The sequence below is a fragment of the Heterodontus francisci genome, chromosome 36, assembly GCF_036365525.1.
Source record: "Heterodontus francisci isolate sHetFra1 chromosome 36, sHetFra1.hap1, whole genome shotgun sequence".
Lineage (NCBI taxonomy): Eukaryota > Metazoa > Chordata > Chondrichthyes > Heterodontiformes > Heterodontidae > Heterodontus > Heterodontus francisci.
The window spans coordinates 32,382,214-32,403,038 of NC_090406.1; the positions used below are offsets into that span (position 1 = coordinate 32,382,214).

Sequence of the window (20,825 nt, forward strand, 5' to 3'; positions counted from 1 at the left end):
GCAGTCAGAATGGAGTAGAGTCCTTCCTACATGCACTTTTTATAAATTGGGAATACATATTCGGATTAGAATGACTGATGTAAATGAGTTGGGATGGCACAGTTTAATGAATGTAAAATAAATAAACTTGATGAATTAGGAAGACTTTTGTTGTGGGTCATATGATTTTTATTTCATTGAACTATTATCAAATATGCCTCTTGTTTTTAGGGACTCCAGTCAATCGGATTCCCATAATGGCGAAGCAAGTTCTGGACCTCTATATGCTCTATGCGTTGGTCACTGAGAAGGGGGGCCTAGTGGAAGTCATTAATAAGAAGCTTTGGAGGGAAATTACTAAAGGCCTCAACCTACCCACCTCTATCACAAGTGCTGCCTTTACGCTCAGAACTCAGTGAGTTAAAAATGAAGGTTTAAAATGGTGAAATTTGCTGGAACAGCTGGATGCAGTTTTAAAACTTGGCAACCAACAAGATTATGTCTATTAGTAAATGGAAATGTCTTGTATTATTTCATCACTGTTCTCAAATTATCAGTAACCTTTACTATAATGGGCAGCTCTCCAACTGCAATACTGGGCAGGTGACTTGGGCCCAGTCCTCCGTCGTCTTCTGGATGAGATGTTGAGGCCTCATTTGCCCCCTTGGCTGGATATAAAAGTTCCATGAAATTATTTGAAGGAAAACAGGGGCATTCTCCCTGTGTCCTGGCCAGTATTCCTCAACGGTTATTACTAAAACAGATTAACCTGGTCATTTATCGCATTGCTGTTTGTGGGACCTTTCTGTGCACAAATTGACTACAGCATTTCTCTATATTACAACAGTGATCAGACTTTAAAAAGTAACTTAATTTGCTGTGAATTAGTTTGGGATGTCCTCAAGTTGTGAAAGGCATTATTTAAATGCAAGTTTGTTCTTTATAAATTTGTATTTTTTACATATTGAATCAGAATTGTAAAATATTGGGTTAAAATGTATTCATATTATTTCTACTTATTTTATTCATTGCTCTGTAGCAGGTTCTTCTTGAAGACCACTGTTAGTGATGAACTAGAATAGGAAAAATATTTTGGTGGCTCTTAGTTTTATGTTTATGATGTCCAAATAGAGGCTGTTTTTAACTAAATTCCATACAGTAGAAACCCAATTCATCTTGTATAAACTGGCACAGCAGCTGATCCGGAACTGTTGGACTCCACGAAACCACACTTATTTGCTGGGTTTTCTGTGACTCCAGAGGTCACATTTCTACTGTACACACATTTGAGGATATAACAACATCTCTCTGGATTTCCTCCCTCAAAATGACATGCACAGGTGATGTAATCATAGCTGCCTGCTTGCATTGGTAAAAATGAACCTGAGAGTGCAGTATAATTGGATTATTGGAGTACTTTGTGCATGCTTGTGTGGCACCCTCACTACAATATCCAGCCATTTACTGAGAGTTCTTCTCGCAACCAGGCATGCCAAATATTCCTCAATAGGAGTGGCAATTACATTTTAAAATATACTGTAAAGCTGGTTTCTTTCACTTGGCTTTATTCTCATGATCAAATGATAATTTGTTTCAGTGATATAATCTTTCCAGCAAGCAGATATAATGTGTGAAAATTAAAAAGTGCAAAATTTTTCCTAAGTTGCCCATGTGAGAATTTTAGCTCAATTATCTATAATCTGCTTTAATGTCTATCACTTATGAAAACAGGCATAGCTCCATGCTTAAATATGTTTGTAATTGGTGTAGCTGTTGCTGATTATAAATGCTATTCCTGAGAATTGCCTGATATTGACAACTGTACCCAGATGTTGGCTCTTCCACAATTGTGAATGTAATGTTCAGATACAACATAACTTGTGCCTTCATTTTTGCAGATATATGAAATATCTCTATCCATATGAATGTGAGAAGAGAGGTCTGAGCTCTCCTAATGAATTGCAGGTTGCTATCGAAAGCAATCGACGAGAGGGTCGAAGACACAGCTTTGGATCTACTCTTTATAGCTACTCTCCTAGTGGAGCATCTTCAGTGCTATCCTCTACCAAATTGCAAGTGCCTACACTAAGTCTAACAACAACTAATGGCAGCCCTATAAGCCAGCTAGTAAAAATAAAGAAAGGTATTTAATTAGATTTTGTGTATGATTTACAAGAATTAGCACTTCTAAGATTGGACCCATTGCAAATTTGTGTTTAAATTAGTTTTTGAAAGATACTATTGTACTGATGCACTGCAACTTCTTAATTACATACACAGAATTACATAGAATGTTTGCTTCATTCAGCCCAACAGGTCTGTGAAAATGTTTATGCTCCCACTTATGTTTCTGATCAGCAAACTCTGTTTTGCCACATGGAAAATGTTCCACCCTTCAATTATGAATGAAATTTAGTTTCTTTCCAATATATTCAGATTGATTTTTATTTTTCTTCCTCTTACTGTCATTTTTCGTCCCTATCCCTCCCCTCCTGTTGACTTCTTACTGGAGTGTGTTTCCGCCAACACGCGCCACCATTTGGTACCTCCATTGAATAGTCATTTTCTATGTGTGAGTGCATGATGGCAAGTTCTGCAGGTTTCTCACACTCATCCTCCTCCAACGTCTCTCCTCCATTGTCCAGCTGAGCGGAATTGCCCTCGCTTGGTTCCATTCTTACTGTCAAATTGTAGGCAAAGAATCATCGACAATGTCTTCTCCTTCCATTCCTGTAGTTACCTCTGAAGTCCCCGAAGGATCTATCCTAGCCCCCCTTCTGTTTCACATCTACATGCTACCCCTCAGAGATATCAGCTGAAAACGCATCAGGCTCCACATGTGTCAATGACACTGAGCTCTGTCTCACCACCAACTCTTTGGATAATTCCACTGCCTCTGATATGTCTCTCTGCTTTACTGACATCCAGTATTAGATGAGCAGAAATTTCCTCCAATGAAATATTGGGAAGATTGAAGCCATTGTCTTTTGTCCTTCCCACAAACACTGTTCCCTCACCACTGTTTACATCACTGGCAATTATCTTAGGCTGAGTAGAATATTTTGCAACCTTGCTGTTGCGTTTCACCTCTGCGATTCGACATATCCACGCCGTCACCGAGATTGCCTATTTTCACTTCCATGACATTGCTTGACTCTGACCCTGCCTCAACTCATCTGCTGATGAGTTACCTCTAGACATAACTATTCCACTGCTGTCCTACATTACAAAAGTGACTATACTTCACAAGTACTTAATTGATTGTAAAGTGCTTTGGGATGTCTTGTGGTCGTCAAAGGCGTTTTTCCCTGGCTGACTGCCCATCTTTCACCCTATATAAACATTAGCTCATTCAAAACTCTGCTGTCCATATCTTAACTTACTCTAAATCTCATTCACCCATTACCCATGCTTGCTGAACTTCTCTGGCTCTCAGTCTTTAATTTTAACATCCTCATCCTTGTTTGCAAATCCCTCTGTGGCCTCAACCCTCCCTATCTCTGTAACCTTCTCCATTCCTACAAGCCTTCAAAATCTCTTCACTTGTCCAATTCTGGCCTCTTGCACAGCCCTGATTTTAATCACTCCACCACTGGTAGCTGTGCTTTCAGTTGCCTTAGCCCTCACCTCTCAGCGCCTCTACCTCTCTTCGTTTAAGATGTTTCTTGAGGCCTACCTCTTTGATCAAGCTTTTTCTTATCTGTCCTCACTGTTTTTATTGATATTATTCTTGCGTGCCTTGGCCATTTTACTATGTTAAATATGCTATGTAAATGTAAGTTTTTTTCAGTCATAGAGAAAATTACACAAGCCAATTATAGCTTCACCTGACAACACATGCATATTTCTAGCAGAGAAACACTAAATAATAGTTAGGAGTGGCAACTTGAGCCAAGTTTTTCCCCTCCCCAGCCCAAGGGCATTGAGGCTAATTGTAACACCCCTACTGCCACTAGTTAATTCTTTGACCAGGGTCTAAGGCTTGGACCTTCCCAGTTTGTACAATCCAGTTACTTAAGTAGATAAATTCAGTGGTTCATCAGGGATCCCTAATATGGTTAGATTTTGACTAAACTGTAAGTGACTTTTGCTCATAACATTGGATTTGTGTTCTTTAGTTTTTTTTTAAATGCTGCAAAATTTGGACTGTGCGAAAATGGTTGACAATTAGCACTGTGCAAAAAAAAGTCATGGGCTCAACAAAAAAGGCAAATTATTTGAAATTCCTTTTTTCTTCTCTTAAAGGCCTCAAACACTTCTATTACACTTTTTGATTAATTTCTACACTTAATCAATTTATGGATGCTGTGGTCTCATTTTGATGTGTGTCATTTGTTTTGCAGAGGAAGATTCAATTATTCCACTAACATTGGGGAGTAGACTCCCTATCTCACTGACTGGTCATCAGGTAGTGGCAGCGCAGGCTGCTGCAGCTCAGGCTGCAGCAGCTGCACAAGCGACGGCATTAGATCAGCTGAGAGGGAAACTGGAGTCCGGAGAGCCTCCGGAGAAGAAGGTGGTAATTGGGGTGGATGAGCAGCAGCGGCTGATGCAGCGTGCTATTCAGCAGAATCTACTTGCCATGACAGCCCAGATACCAATGAACATCAGAATCAACAGTCAAGGTATAATGAGCATCATGAGATATTCTTATTGCGTGAATGTTGTGATCATTGGGTGATTCCATATACATTACAATCCCTCTTATTGTGTTTTTATGTAAATGTGCTTCTTTGATCTTTGATCTTTGTGGCCTTGACATCTTAGTCCTCTGACGACCTCCTTGGCAGTTGGGTATGTGCAGTACTAAAGGTACTATCTGTTGTGATTAATGGGAACACTCGAGTGTAGAGCTAAGCTTTACTTAAAGGGAAAGAAACTGGCAGCAAAGTACCTTATGTTCAAAATACTCCTGTTTTATAGAGGGGGAAAAAATCTACTTGCAAGAATTTTTTTTTAAATCATGTTCTGAACTGGTGTGAAGTACACCAGGATGGCTATCCTATGTTGCCATGCACCTTGGAGCAACAGCATTGGAAATAGCAGTGGCTATATCTTTAAATTAGTCTGAGCTGATATGGACACTGAATTCTATGCATCTCAAGCTGCAAACATTGTCTTCTGGGGTGAGGTGTCTCTGGATCAGCACTTAGGGTGGCCAAGTATTGTAGCCCTTGTCATTTCAACTGGCAACTCTCTAGAATACATGGATGCACTTTTTGTTGGGCTGTTGCTGAGAAGACTTGTGGGCAGGAGACTTGACTGATAGGTTTCCCATCAGCTCAGAAAATCGACATTTTCAAAATTCTTGTAAGCATTTCTTTTTTCTCGAAAATGGAGGATTGTTTTGAACAATAACTACTTCTTTTATTCTTTCACTGGATGTGGGCGTCGCTGGCTAGGCCAGCATTTGTTGTCCATCCCTAATTGCCCTTGAAAAGGTGGTGGTGAGAGGCCTTCTTGAACCACTGCAGTCCATGTGGTGTAGGTACATCCACAGTGCTGTTATGAAGGGAGTTTCAGAACTTTGATCCAGCGACAATGAAGGAACGCAGATTATTTCCAAGTCTAGCTAGTGTGTGGCTTGGAGGGGAACCTAGAGGTGGTGGTGTTCCAATGCAACTGCAGCCCTTCTAGGTGCTAGAGGTTGCACGTTTGGAAGGTGCTGTCGAAGGAGCCTTGGTGAGTTGCTGCAGTGCATCTTGTAGATGGTACATATTGCTGCCACTGTATGTCGGAGCTGGAGGGAGTGAATGGTGAAGATGGTGGATGGGGTACCAATCAAGTGGGCTGCTTTGTCCTGGATGGCGTCGAGCTTCTTGAATATTGTTGGACCTGCTATCGTCCAAGCAAGTGGAGGTATTCCGTCAACACTCCTGACTTGTGCCCTATAGATGGTGGATGGGCTTTGGAGAGTTAGGAGGTGAGTTACTCGCCACAGAATTCCCAGCCTCTGACCTGCTCTTGTAGTCACAGTACTTACATGGCTGGTCCAGTTCAGTTTCTGGTCAATGATAACCCCCAGGATGTTGATAGTGGGGGATACAGCGATAGTAATACCATTGAATGTCAAGGGGAGATGGTTGGATTCTCTGTTGTTGATGGCCATTGTGTGGCATGAATGTAACTTGCCACTTATCAGCCTGACTTTTTTCTTTAATGAATAAGAAGATTGTGGGTCTTTGTAATGAGGGCAGTAATCATTACATTTGTCATAACTTGTCTCCTTGGTGTTTGAAACAGGGAAATTTTTATGATATCTATTTTTGTAACACTCAGTGATAATGTTCCCACCTGAGTCAGAAGGTTGGGGATTCAAGCTGCATTCCAGAACTTGGGCACAGAATCTTTGCTAACAATGTGGCACTGAAAGAATGTTGAATTGTCAGAGGTGTTGGCTTTTGTTGAACTGAAATCCTGCTGTTGAATGTAAAAAATGCTATGGTGTAATCCAAAGAAAACAAGGAATTTTTCCTATGGCCTGGTCAACAGTCATCCCTTAACCAGTACCAAAAAGGGATTAAATGTTAATTATCAGTTGCTGTTTGGGGGACCTTGCTGTTCACACACCTGCTGCCACATTTCCCGACTAACAACAGTCACTACTTTTCTGGAAAAAACTAGTTAATTGGCTGTAAAGCACATAAAAGCATCTTTGGGAGGTGGAAGTTATAGAAGTGCAAGTTTTTTTCCTTGTTGCCGCAAATAACTCGGATATATTTAATTTAATTTTTGAACAAACTTAAGTGAATTCATCTTCCACTTGAATATGCATGTTCTGAAATCTGCTGATATTCCATTTTGCACATTAAACACGATTTTTTAAAAAGTGAAATGGGCTGCTCTTTCTTTTTTCTTTCTTTTGGGCCTCCTTATCTCGAGAGACAATGGATACACGCCTGGAGGTGGTCAGTGGTTTGTGAAGCAGCGCCTGGAGTGGCGATAAAGGCCAATTCTAGAGTGACAGGCTCTTCCACAGGTGCTGCAGAGAAATTTGTTTGTCGGGGCTGTTGCACAGTTGGCTCTCCCCTTGCGCCTCTGTCTTTTTTCCTGCCAACTACTAAGTCTCTTCGACTCGCCACATTTTAGCCCCGTCTTTATGGCTGCCCGCCAGCTCTGACGAACGCTGGCAACTGACTCCCACGACTTGTGATCAATGTCACAGGATTTCATGTCGCGTTTGCAGACGTCTTTATAGCGGAGACGTGGACGGCCGGTGGGTCTGATACCAGTGGCGAGCTTGCTGTACAATGTGTCTTTGAGGATCCATGCGGCTCACAGGGCCAAGCCATCTCAAGCGCCGCTGACTCAGTAGTGTGTACAAGCTGGGGATGTTGGCCGCCTCGAGGACTTCTGTGTTGGAGATACGATCCTGCCACCTGATGCCAAGTATTCTCCGGCGGCAGCGAAGATGGAATGAATTGAGACGTCGCTCTTGGCTGGCATACGTTGTCCAGGCCTCGCTGCCATAAAGGTACTGAGGACACAGGCCTGATACACTCGGACTTTTGTGTTCCGTGTCAGTGCGCCATTTTCTCACACTCTCTTGGCCAGTCTGGACATAGCAGTGGAAGCCTTACCCATGCGCTTGTTGATTTCTGCATCTAGAGACAGGTTACTGGTGATAGTTGAGCCTAGGTAGGTGAACTCTTGAACCACTTCCAGAGCGTGGTCGCCAATATTGATGGATGGAGCATTACTGACAATATAGATAGATTCTTCCTGTGAAACAAACAAATCAGGCAGCTTCAAGGTTCAAACCTTGGTCTGTGCTAAGCTAGCTGATCTCAACTGGGTTCGTAGAGGAACTGTTACAACTGGCTTGCAGGAGAAGAATTAGCAGCTGTCTCACTCCTGATTACTAGCTAGTGACTGCTCCCCTTCCCCAGCCCCCCGGTCCCTCACTTCTAATTTTAGATTTCTAGCATTTCTCTTTACATGCAGGTGCAGCAAGCAATAAGGAAGGCAGATGGCATGTTGGTCTTCATTGGAAGGGATTTTGAGTACATGAGTAAAAAAGTTATGTTGCAATTGTATAGAGCCTTGGTGAGACCGCACCTGGAGTACTGTGTAAAGTTTTGATCTCCTTACCCAAGGAAGGATATATTTTCCATAGAAGGAGTGCAATGAAGGTTCACCAAACTAATCCCTAGGATGGCAGATTTTGTCTTATGAAGAGAGATTGAGGAAACTGGGTCTGTAATCTCTGGAGTTTAGAAGAATGAGAGGTGATCTCATTGAAACATAAAAAATTCTTACAGGGCGTGACAGGGTGGATGTAGATAGGATGTTTCCTCTGGCTGGTGAGTCTCGAACCAGGGGACATAGTCTCAGAATAAGGGGTAGGCCATTTAAAACTGAGATGAGAAGGAATTTTTTCACTCAGAGGGTGGTGAATCTTTGAATTTCTTTACCCCTTTGTTCTTTGTTCAGAGGGCTGTGAAAGCTCGATCATTGAGTATGTTCAAGACAGAAATTGATAGATATCTGGATACTAATGACAGCAAGGGATATGGGGATAGCGCAGGAAAGTGGCGTTGAGGTAGATGATCAGCCATGATCTAAGTGAATGGTGGAGCCTTGAATGGCAGAACAGGCTCAATGGGCTGAATAGTCTACTCCTGCTCCTATGTGTCCTTGGGTAATTTTCAGCCGATTTCTGGTTTACGGAGTGTCTTCTACATTTATTTGAACACCCAGCAGAGAATTTGTATATTTTCTACCAATAGATTTTTCAGTAGAGCAATGGAGAAGTACATTTTCTTAAGACTTACGCTCAGGTTTTTCGGAGTTTTAAAAAGCAGTTCCCGGCATCTGTCATCTTGTACTACCATTTTCCCACAATTGTTAGTCATGAATAGCTAAATAAATTTTTTTGGGGGCCAAACCTAACCTTTAATAAAGGGCACTAAGGATTCTTGTTTATTACCATTTGGAAATGTTAATATAGTAAGAATATTTATCGCTTCAGTTCATTAGTTGCAGTGGGGGAGTGCATTGGAGTTGACCATTAGACCTCGAAGGCTGCGTCACAGAATATAAATGTGTGTACAATTAATAATCTCTCTGCTGATTCCCAATCTGAGTCATACCAAGATAGTTGTTAAGCTATTGTACTTCCTTCTACAGGAAGAGAAATTAGGTTATGGCTGGAAGTCCTTATTTATCTACTGATGAATAGAGGCATGAGAGAGCAGTCCTCTGGCCGCCACCTTGGTAGCTGAGATGTCAAAGCCACAAGGATCGAAGATGGCGATAGCTTACAAGAAGCACATTTACATAAAAACACAAGAAGAGGGATTGTAATAATGTATATGGAATCACGCAGTCATCACAACAAATTGCAGTTGTAATTTGACATAATAAAACATCCCAATATACTTGAGATGAAAATTCCAGGATACCATGTAGCGCTGGGAGATGGTTTAGGAATGGTAACCAAAGGCATGATGAAATAGAGGCAGGTTTTCAGGGGGACTTTTTGAAGTAGGGTTGTGGGAGCTAGTTAAAGAGGTAGAAAGGGGAGTGGTTTAGCAGAGACGTTGGAGCATGGGGCTAATAATGGAGAGACAGGGTAATGCAGAGGAGTCCATAGAGTATAGGTGTATCTTGGAACAAAGACCTGAAGAAGATTGTAGATTTAGGAAAAGGTAGGAGGGACGTAATGAAAGCAAGAATTTTGTGCATTGGAAGTTAAGGAGGTAGTGAAGGTTGAGTAAGATGGATTGAGGGTTGGAAGGTGGTGTCAGGAAAAATCCTATTTAATTTCATCAGTTGGCAACCTACTTAGACTTTTAATGGAAAAAATCCAACAAGTTAACTTTTTTAAAAAAAACTAGCAGCCAAGATGACCACCGCAATTTACATTTGAAACACCAGGCGATTGAACTGGAGACAAAATGTCTAACAAGAAGCCCAGCCAGGACAATGGCTTGCTCCAAGTGATTGAGTTACCTAGAACGGCTTTACTAGCATGGCCATCAAGGCCATTCCCACCCATTGACTTTGAAAGAACCAACCACCCCCCCCCCCCCCCACCCCCGGAGTGCGAATGGACCTCCTGGGGCTTGTAAAACCTTGAATTTCATTAGAAAGTTCCAGAAAAACCTCATTAGAAACAAAGGGGATTGATAGACCCATGTGACTGCCTGCTCATCTCTGAAGAAACTAGAGCTTTGTGAAACAGACAGCAGACAGGCAGTAACTGAGGGTACAGCAGCGAAGATGTCAGCTACTCCCCAGTATGTCTCTGTCTCTCTCTCTTCCCGCATCCCCCCCCACAGAAAATATCAAGAAAAGAACCGTCTGTGACTGGGGAACCACCCCCACCTCCCGCCAAGCTACAGACCGCTAGCAGACCGCTACAGCCAGCAACCAGGGGAAGAGAATCAACTACCAATTCTGCCTTCAGGAAAGCTCTGAGCAAAGCAAGCCAACTAAAGTGCCCTTTGACCAGCGAGGACTTCAAGAATACTGCTTCAGCCAAGGACTACTGGAGTTATAGACTGTATTTAAGTTACATTTACTCTGGACTTTAATCCAGCCACAAAATCTGTTTCCCTCTGTAATCTATTTATGTGTGTATGTGATTCTTGTGTGAATGTGTAGTGTATTTTTAAATCGGGTTAGAGTGTTAGGTATAATGAACTTGCCTCTTTCTTGTTTAAACTCAAGAAAACCTGTCCGATTGGTTCTTTTGCCATCACATTAGAGGAAAAAGGTAAAACACTCACTGAGATGGTAAGCACAGCCACTGTTTTAAAAAGGAATAAACCCTGTTGCAGTAAAATGAAGAAGGGCGAAAGGGGAGCCTGAGACCCTCTCCTCACTTGGCTGTAACAGAAATTTGGGGGCTATCCTCTGGGATCGTAACCTAACAACAAATGGGAAATTGGAAGTGGGAAAAAAACTGATACCTATCAAATTTTTTTTTTAAACTTCAGTGCAGGTTCTCTTGTGGTTTTTACTGCTAGAATACTAACATGTGTACGTCCGAGGCCGGTACCTTCCAAACCAGGCTGAAGTAACTTGGGATAACTGTTGAAGAGTTGAGGAATGTAGCTGGGCAGTTTGGGATTACTTTCCGTGCAAAAGCTAAGAAATCTGAAATCCTAAGTCTTTTCACTTGAACCTTAAGATTTAGAAACCGGGTTGGAGTCAGAAACAGACAGGGTAATGCTAGCAAAAATACAATTAGAGCAGAGGAAACTCGAATTGGAATTAGAGAGGGAAGAAGAAAGGGAAAAAGAGAGAATTTTCCAGAAGGAGGAAGAGGAAAGAGAGCTAAGGGGGCTTGAATTAACTAGGTAGTGACACCCTAGCCCCAGTGAAAGCATGGCTAGTGAGGAAGCAATCCCTAGCTCGGGGCCATGTGCTGAGCTCTTAACGTTCTCCCAGTTGATTCCTAAGTTCAATGAGGGAGATGTGGAAGCATTTTTGTCACTTTTGAAAAGCTTGCAAGACAGCTGAAATGGTTGGCTGAGAATTAGATCCTGTTGTTACAAAGCAAGCTAACAGGAAAAACCCATGAGGTTTATTCGCTGTTGCCAGATGAAAGTTCATCGGATTATGAGTTGACTAAAAACGCTGTCCTCGGGGCATATGATCTAGTACCTGAAGCGTACTGCCAGAAATTCCAAACCCTCCGGAAGCAGCCTGACCAAACTTATCTCAAGTTTGAAAGAGTTAAGAAGCTTGCTTTTGACCAGTGGCTAAGGGCACTTAAAGTACAGCCCACATATGAAAACCTCAGAGAGGTGATTCTTCTCGAGGAATTTAAAAACTCACTTCCCCTTTCTATTAAAATCCACTTAGAGGAACAAAAGGTTCACAGAGCCAGGCAGGTGGCAGTTCTGGCTGATGAATTTTCTCTCATACCCAAGTCCATACCCCAAGATAACCTCTTCCCTAGTTATCCCCATAAACCTGAAAAAGATAAAAGGTGGGAAGGTGATAAGCGCCTGAGCAGACTTGGGTGAGAAATGAAAGCTGGAAACACAGGGGGCCCTTCTCAAGCCAAAAAGATGGTTCTGAGGGCAGGAGTGAGACCAGAAGACCTGTGTATTTCCACTGTAACAAGGCAGCTCACCTCCGGGCTAACTGCTGGAAATTATGGGGAAAATATTTAGGATTAATCGGGGCACACCAGACCAATGCAGGAGAAGGGGCCCTGATGGAAAGCACAGTAGAATAAGCTGTGCCGTTAACTGCAACAGTAAGACCCAGTAAACATGGGTGTGGGAAAGTTTAACAAAATCCTTCAAGGATTTTTGTCAGGACTTTGTATCCCAAGGGAGAGTAACCCCTTACCCCTCGAGTGAGCCAAGCAAGCTCATCGTCATACTCAGGGATACAGGGGCCACCAGATCCCTTCTGCTGGAAAAAGGCATAACCTTTCCCCCAGAGAGTGCAGTGGATACGAGGGTGTTAGTGAATGGTATCGGAGGGAGGTCTATTCCCGTACCTTTATATTGAGTGCACTTTGTGTGCGACCTAGTTTCGGGACCAGTGACCATGGGGATTGCCCCTAGTTTGCCTGTGGATGGGGTTGCCCTGCACCTGGGTAATGATCTGGCGGGGACGAAGGTGATAGCTTTCCCAGTAGTGGTAGAGAGACCAAAAGGGGTCAGAGAGACGGGGCAGGTGCAGGAGACGGTCGCAGCATTTCCCCTGACTGTGTGGTGACTTGGGCCACGGCCAAATGAGCTCCATCAGAAGAGGCTGAACTGGTACTGCAGACAGATGACACTACTGTCTGGTTGTCTGAACCCTTCTGTGGGAAGTTAGAGGGCCCAAAGAATGGGTTAAACAGATCTTCCCTGAGGGAAGATTTGAGGCTCAGCAAGCCAACCCAATATTAAAGAAGTTAGCACAGATTGCCCAAATTGAAACTGAAGTGTAGGGAGTCCCTGAGTGCTACTATTTGAAGAATGGGGTGCTGATGAGGAAGTAGAGACTTCCTCACAGACCTGCAGACAAAAAGTGGACAGTGGCTCACCAAATAGTGGTGCCGCCGAGGTACCGTAACGAAATATTAAGAATGGTGCACAAACTTCCAATGGCTGGACATCTCTGTGTAGGAAGAACCAAAGCCTGCATAAGACAGCATTTTGACTGGCCAAAACTCCACAAAGATGTAAAACTTGCCACACATGCCAGATTATTGGGAAGCCCCAACCTGCAGTAAAACCTGCACCCCAATTCCCATACTGGCTTTTGGGGAACTCTACAGCAGAGTGCTGGTGGATTGTGTGGGACCCCTGCCAAAAACTAAAGAGGACAGACAAGCACAGGTCTGCCAGACAGTTGGGGAGGAAGGGGACAAAAAGGGCAATGAGGACATGTTAAAGGAGGCCCGGAGAATTCCCAAATGGAACCCTCTGCTGTCCAGTTAGCCAACCCTGAAATGTTTGAAAAATTCAACCCCACACCCTCCTACATAAATGCAGGCCAAAGAATTCCTTATGAAGGCTGCTACCAGCATTTACAGAAACCTACAGGGACAAGGAAAGTTCTCAAAGGCAAATCAACAGAGAGTGATGCCTCCCCTAGTCGAAGTGTTGCAGGGAGTGCAGTAGTGAAAGCTGGACAGATACCTGTGAGCAGGAATGTCCCAGAGGATATGGGGGTGATTAGCAAAGAGACCCTCCTCACAGTAAAGAGAAAAGGGAAACAAAATGCCCTTAAGTGAACAGCACTTCTATGACTCACTAGAAAACTAAAAGTGTGGTCAGGGTGGCTCTACCCACTGAAGAGCCCAATGATCAGGGCCCAAACCCAAAGTTAATCAAACCCAACAATTTCAATTCAGACTCCAGCAAGAACAAGGGCCCGGAGGAAATTTCAGACACCTTACAGGGGCTTAAAACCAATTTATTACCCACTACCATTACAGGGAGAAAAATTTTCAAGGTACTGGAACCTGAATGGTTAAAACCACATGTCGCAAAAACAGCAGCTGAGGAGTTAAAGCTTGCACATACAGGAGAACTTGCCTGAACAACTGGAAATTTGCAGACCACAAGCTTCCCCAGCAACCACATGTTTGTTGAGATGCGCATCCCCAGGGTATCACAAATTCATACCAAAAAAAAAAGGAAATTAAATTGGCATTGCTGTTGCAGAGAAAAAATAGCTGCGACGATTCTAAGATTCATGAGTGAATGAGAATGAATGTATTTTTTCCTGTTTTTCTTTTCCACCCCTTTAATGAAAGGCGGCGTTTGCTGACAACGTCACCACGAGGTGGTGGTGCAACGGCACATGCGCAAATGCAGCCTGTGCCACTAAAACGTCATAGTCTGTGACATCAGGCAGCTGCCAGGATTAAAGATGGCACTGCTCAAATAATCACACGATGGCAACCTAAACACATGGCAGCACACAATGGCCGGAGGGGAGGGAGCGAGCAGGCGGGCGGATGGGTGAGCCAGCGGTTGGGGGGGTGGGTGCTGCGGTGAGCGGGGGGCCGGGGCCGGTGAGTGAGCGGGCAGGGGGCTGTGAACGAGCAGGCGGGGGTTGGGAGCGGGTGGGGGGAAGGAGGAGAGCGCACCCGCTACCAGCAAGGTCTTCGGCCGCGCTCTCCCGGCTCCCCAGACCTCTGCTGTCTCCGGCCTGGATCCCCCCACCGTCTGCCCGCGTTACACAATGACGTCATCTGTGCATGCGCCAACCCCATCTGTCGCGTTAACTATGACGTCATCTGCGCATGCGCCAACTAGTCCTGGCAATGCGGAACACAGTGCATGCGCAGAGGGTAGGAACCAATCTGCGCATGTGCGCTGATTGGCGCAGTCGGATGATGTAAACTGCCGGCTGCATTGTCAATAATCACTTTGTTAATGAAATGCTCCCATCGTCGCATTTCATTCTGCTTGGTACAAAGGTGTCAGGAAAAGCTCTATTGACATATTAATTTCATCAGTTGGCAACTTACCTTAGACTTTTAATGGAAAAAATCCTACAAGTTAACTTTTAAGGAAACTAGCAGCCAAGATGGCCACTGCAATTTACATTTGAAACACCAGGAGATTAAGCTGGAGACAAAAAATCTAACAACAAGCCCAGCCAGGACAATGGTTCACTCTAAGTGTTGGAACTACCTAGAATGGCTTTATTAGCACAGCCGTCAAGGCCATTCCCCCTCATTTACTTTGAAGGAGCCAACTCCTCTAAGTGTGAATGGACCTCTTGGGTCATGTAGAGCCTTGAATTTCATTAGAAGATTCCAGAAAAACCTCATTAGAAACAAAGGGTATTGATAGAACCATGTAACTGCCTGCTCATCTATGAAGAAACTCTAGTTTTGTGACGCAGACAGACATTAACTGAGGGTACAGCAGCGAAGATGGCAGCTGCTCCCCGGTCTGTCTCTCTCTCTCTCTCTTCTCCCCCTCCTCAGAAAATATCAAGAAAAGAACCGTCTGTGACTGGGGAAGCCCCGCACACACACCCCCCCCCCCCCCCCCCCCCAAGCCTACAGACCGCTACAGCCAGCAACCAGGGGAAGAGAATCAACTACCAATTCTGCCTTCAGGAAAACTCTGAGCAAAGCAAGCCAACCAAAGTGCCCTTTGACCAGCAAGGACTTCAAGAATGCAGCTTCAGCCGAGGGCCACTGGATTTACAGACTGTATTTAAGTTACATTTATTCTGGACTTTAATCCAATCGCCAAATCTATTTCCCTCTGTAATCTATTTGTGTATATGATTCTCGTGTGAACATGTAGCGTATTTTTAAATCGGGTTAGAGTGTTAAGAATAATAAACCTGTCTCTTGTCTAAACTCAAGAAAACCTGTCCGATTGGTTCTTTTGCAATCATTTTAGAGGAAAAAGGTAGAACACTCACTGAGATGGTAAGCACAGCCACTGCTTTAAAAAGGAATAAACCCTGTTGCGGTCAAACAAGAGGAAGGGTTCAAGGGGAGCCTGAGACCCTCTCCTCACTTGGCTGTAACAGTGGACAGTGGAGTTTTGGATGAGTTGCAAATATAACTCAGGAGATGAGGAAGTGGTGTGTTGGCGTATTCACGTCTGAATGTAGCAAAGGTAAGGATAAAGGCTTTAGAGGCAGGAGGCGGATTTGAAGTTAAGCTGGTGGTCAACCAGGACAGTGAGGTTCTGTACCATCGAACACAGTCTAAGTGGCAGACAGCAAGAATGAGGAAGCTAGGAGCTACGATGTGGCGCTTTTGGCAGGAATCAAACATAATTACTTTTTAAATTTTGTGTTGAATTGAGTTTTTGCTTATCCTGAAGTTAATGTCATTTGTGTAATTTGATATCAAATGGTGGTGATTTGAGAAGTTAAAGGTAGTGGTAGGGAAGTTAGAGCCAGGGTGTTGTGAAAGATGATTAAGCATAGGAATGATGTTGAGGGTCAATGGAGTGACATGAAAAGAGGACTGCCTAGGTTGGAGCCTTGGTTACATCCGAGGTAACTCTGAGGGACAGAGGAGAAGCCATTGAAGGAAAGGACAGGCAGGAGTGGAATAAAACACAGTTGATCACTCCAATAATGGTAATACTATGGAAGTGGGTCAGGGAAGAAAAAAAGACTTACATTTCACTTTCACAATCATTTATGTCCCAAAGTGCTTCACAGCCAATGAAGTACTTTTGAAGTGTAGTCACTGTTGTAATGTAGGAAACGTGGCAATTTGCACATGGCAAGCTCCCGCAAACAGTGATATGATAATGACCAGATAAACTGTTTTTGTGATGTTGATTGAGGGATAAATATTGGATAGGACACTGGGGATAGCTGTTAATTGTATATTAATTGTGTTTAATTATATGCAGGTGGTGGGCATTAAATGGGGATTCACTTGTGCTCCTATAAATAGGAACAGACTGAAACTGAGATTGTTGGGTTAGGAGGTGCATATTTTGTAATATGTATCTCTGAAAATTAAAGTTTATAAAAGTGTGCAAAGATTGGCTCCAGGTCATTCTTACAATGCTGAACTTTCTGGAGTAGAACAATAACTTCTCTTTTCCTCCTCAAAATAGTGCAATGGGATCTTTTGCATCAACCTTTAGAGGGTAGACAGGGCCTCAGGTTACCATCTCATCTGAAAGACAGCACCACTGGAATACCAGCTAGATTTTAGTGTTCAAGTCCTAGAGTGGGACTTGAACCCAAGAGGCAAGAGTGCCACCAACTGAGTCATGGCTGACACAAAGGCAGAAGACCATAAAAGAGGTTGGACTGTGTTGAATACTGTAGAGTTATCCAGGAGGACAGAGGGGAGTGCATCACAATCACTAAAAGGAAGGAAGGACATGCATTTATATAGTATCGTTCATGTCATTAGGACATTCCAAGTGCTTCAGCTTATGCATTACTTTTTGAAGTGTAGTCATTGTTTATTTTGTGTGGAAATTTGTGTACAAGGTCCCACAAACAGCAGATGGATTAAATAGAGTTAATCTGTTTCTGGCTGTGGAGATTGAGGGATAAATATCAGCCAGGACACTGGGAGAGCTCTGCTGCTCTTTGAATAGTACAATGGCATCTTTTACATCCACCTGAACAAGCAGAGAGGGGCTCTGTTTAATGTTTCATCTGAAAAACTACACCTCTAACAATGCAGCATTCCTTGTGTAACAACTCAGATAGCCAGGTAGTAAAGGATAGAACTTTATAAACTTAGAAACTTTTATTTATTTATCGTGCACCTCCAACCAACAATCCCTCTTTAAACCTGCTCTTATATTTGAGCACAGGTGAGTGGCCAATTAATGCCCACCACCTGAATACAATTAAGTACCCAATTGATTCGCATTGCACTGAAAGTTTTCATGTAGATTTTGTGCCGAAGACCTGGGACATTAATGTATTTTGATCCAGCACCATCTTCAGTTATGGCAGGTCATTGTATCCATTTTTCATGATGAATTGTTGACATTGCTCTGTTTGTTTCCCAGCAGACCGCCAGGAATCAGCATTGAACCTTACCACAAATGGCATGAGCAGTATCAGTATGTCAGTGGAGATCAATGGGGTTGTTTACACAGGTGAATCTGAAGTTTCCTGTAGAAAACGAGGCATGTCAAGTGCAATTTGTGAAATAGTGTCGAAAAAAATTGCTGGATTTCCTTTCTGTATCATAAAAAAAATGATGTATTATATTTCATGGAGTATCCCAGTATAAGCTGCAAATTAGTTTTCAATAACCTTAAAACAAAGCATCTTGGGGAATGAAAATTGGAGATCAAGTCAACCAATGTCCTTTACATTTCCGGACTATCGAGGACAGAATTCTGGGGCCCGATAACTGATCTTTGAGTTAGGAATAATGCAGGATGACTTGCCTACAGAAATACTGTATGTCACAGTTGTTGAATGTGTAATTTTCACAATTATCAACTCTCAAGACCTAACGGTTTGTGGTGATAAACATCCTTTTATTATTTTGAAGAGTTTTGTCTCCTCTTGGTATTATTATAATTATTGAGTTCAGCAACACTTCTTCAGAAAGCAAGAAACAGGTGCAGGAGTAGGCCATTCGGCCCTTCGCGTCTGCTCCGCCATTCAATAAGATCATGGCTGATATGATTGTGGCCTCAACTCTACTTTCCTGTCTGTCCCCCATAACCCTTGACTCCCGTGTTAATCAAAAATTTATCCAACTCAGCCTTGAATATATTCAATGACCCAGCCTCCACTGCTCTCTGGGGAAGAGAATTCCACTGACTAACAAACCTCAGAGAAAAAGTTTCGCCTCGTTTCAGACTTAATTGAGACACCCCTAATTTTTAAACTGTGTCCTAGTTCTAGACTCTCCCACAAGGGGAAGCATCTGCTCAGCATCCACCCTGTCAGGTCCCCTCAGGAACTTACATGTTTAAATAAGATCAGTCCTCATTCTGCTAAATTCCAATGGGTATAAGCCCAACTTGCTCAATCTTTCCTCATAAGATATCCCCTTTGTCCCAGGAATCAGTCAAGTGAAACTTCTCTGAACTGCTTCTAATGCAGTTATATCCTTTTCTGAAGTAAGGTGACCAAAACTGTACACAGTACTCCAGATGCAGTCTCACTAAGACCCTGTACAGTTGTAGCAACACTTACCTACTTATATACTCTATTCCCCTTGCAATAAACACCAACATTCCATTTGCCTTCCTAATCACTTGCTGTACCTACATGCTAACTTTTTGTGATTTCTGTACCATAGAGTTCTGCAGTCTCTCTCCATTTAAATAATATACTGCTTTTTTATTCTTCCTGCCAAAGTGGACAACCTCACATTTTTCCACATTATACTCCATCTGCCAAATCTTTGCCCACTCACTTTAAACTGTCTAAATCCATTTGTAGACTCTTTATTTCCTCTTGGCAGCTTACTTTCCTACCCATCTTTGTGTCATCAGCAAATTTAGCTACCATACATTCGGTCCCTTATTCCAAGTCATTGATATAGATTGTAAATAGTTGAGGCCCCAGCATTGATCCGTGTGGCACTCCACTGGTTACAGCTTGCCAATCTGAAAAAGACCCATTTATCCCTACTGTCTGTTTCGTGTTAGCTAACCAATCCTCTATCCACCCCCAACACCAGGAGCTCTAATTTTGTGTTGGAACCTTTGATGTGACACCTTATCAAATGTCTTTTGGAAATCCAAGTACACCACATCTACAGGTTCCCCTTTATCCACCTTGCTTGTTACTTCCTTGAAGAACTCTAATAAATTAGTCAAACACGATTTCCCTTTCAAACAATCAAACACAGTCAACATGGTTTCATTATGATTTTCTAAATGACCTGCTAGTACCTCCTTAATAATGGATTCTAGCATTTTCCCTATGACAGATGTTAGGCTAACTGGAATGTACTTTCCTGCTTTCTGTCTCCCTCCTTCCTTGAATAGAGGATAACATAGGAATTAGTGTGAGCTGTGGTGAGTCATAAATGCTGTAATCTCAGTTTTGCATTGCAAAGGCTGTTACATAGCACAGCATTTGACCTAACACCTAAGCCGGTGTTTATGCTCCACACGAGGCACTTCCCACTCTATTTACTTCATCACACCCTATCAACATATTATCTTATTCCTTTCTCCCGCATACTTAACTAGCTTCCCCTTAAATGCATTTACGCTTTTCACCTCAATCACTCCATATGGTAGTGAGTTTCACATTCTCAGCACTAAGTTTCTTCAGAATTCCTTACAGGATTTATGTTTCTATCTTATATTTACGGCCCCTAGGTTTAGACAGCTTCACTAGTGGAAACATCTCTACGTCTACTCTACTGAATCCCTTCATAATCTTAAAGACCTCTATCAGGTCACATCTCCATCTTTTTTTGTAAGAGAAAAGAGCACCAGCCTGTTCAGTCTCTCCTGGTAGTTGTACCATCTTAGTTCTAGTATTACTTGCACTTTCTCTGGTGCTTCTGTAGCCTTGTGTAAGACCAGAACTGTGCACAGTGCTCTCAAGTATTGTCTAACCACAGTTCTATATAAGTTTAAAATAAATTCTCTGCTTTTAAAATTCTGTTCCTCTAGAAATGAATCCAGTACTTTGTTTGCACATTGTATAACTTTGTTAACCTGCATTTTACTGATTTTTGTATCTGTAGCCTGAGATCTCTTTGCGTCTCTACCCTATTTAGAGTCTTATTTTCCAAGAAATAGGTGGCCTCCTTATTCCTCCTACCAAAGTTCATCACCTCACACTTGTCTATATTGAAATTAATTTGCCATTTACATGCTAATTCAGCAGGTTTGTTAATGTTGTCATGCATTTTGTCATAGACCTCATAATTAACTGTATCCCCCAATTTGGTGTCATCCAAAAATGTTCTTTTTGCGCTTCTGATCCAAAGTCTAAATCAT

At 42.8% G+C, this 20,825-nt stretch overlaps 1 protein-coding gene across 3 annotated transcripts in view; it reads left to right on the top strand.

The window, feature by feature from the left end:
- The window catches only part of arid3a (AT-rich interactive domain 3A), a 97,235-nt gene that overhangs the window by 65,150 nt on the left and 11,260 nt on the right, over positions 1 to 20,825 (top strand). For 2 of the 3 annotated variants that reach the window (XR_010969560.1, XM_068016471.1), the window contains exons 3-6: positions 211 to 394; positions 1,878 to 2,122; positions 4,323 to 4,604; positions 17,910 to 17,999. Coding sequence is in view for 2 of the 3 variants with exons in the window: in XM_068016471.1 (XP_067872572.1) it covers positions 211 to 394; positions 1,878 to 2,122; positions 4,323 to 4,604; positions 17,910 to 17,999 (801 nt within the window). In the remaining variant the exon portion in view is untranslated. The remainder of the gene's footprint in view (positions 1 to 210; positions 395 to 1,877; positions 2,123 to 4,322; positions 4,605 to 17,909; positions 18,000 to 20,825) is intronic. The other variant, XM_068016472.1, reaches the window with a different exon arrangement.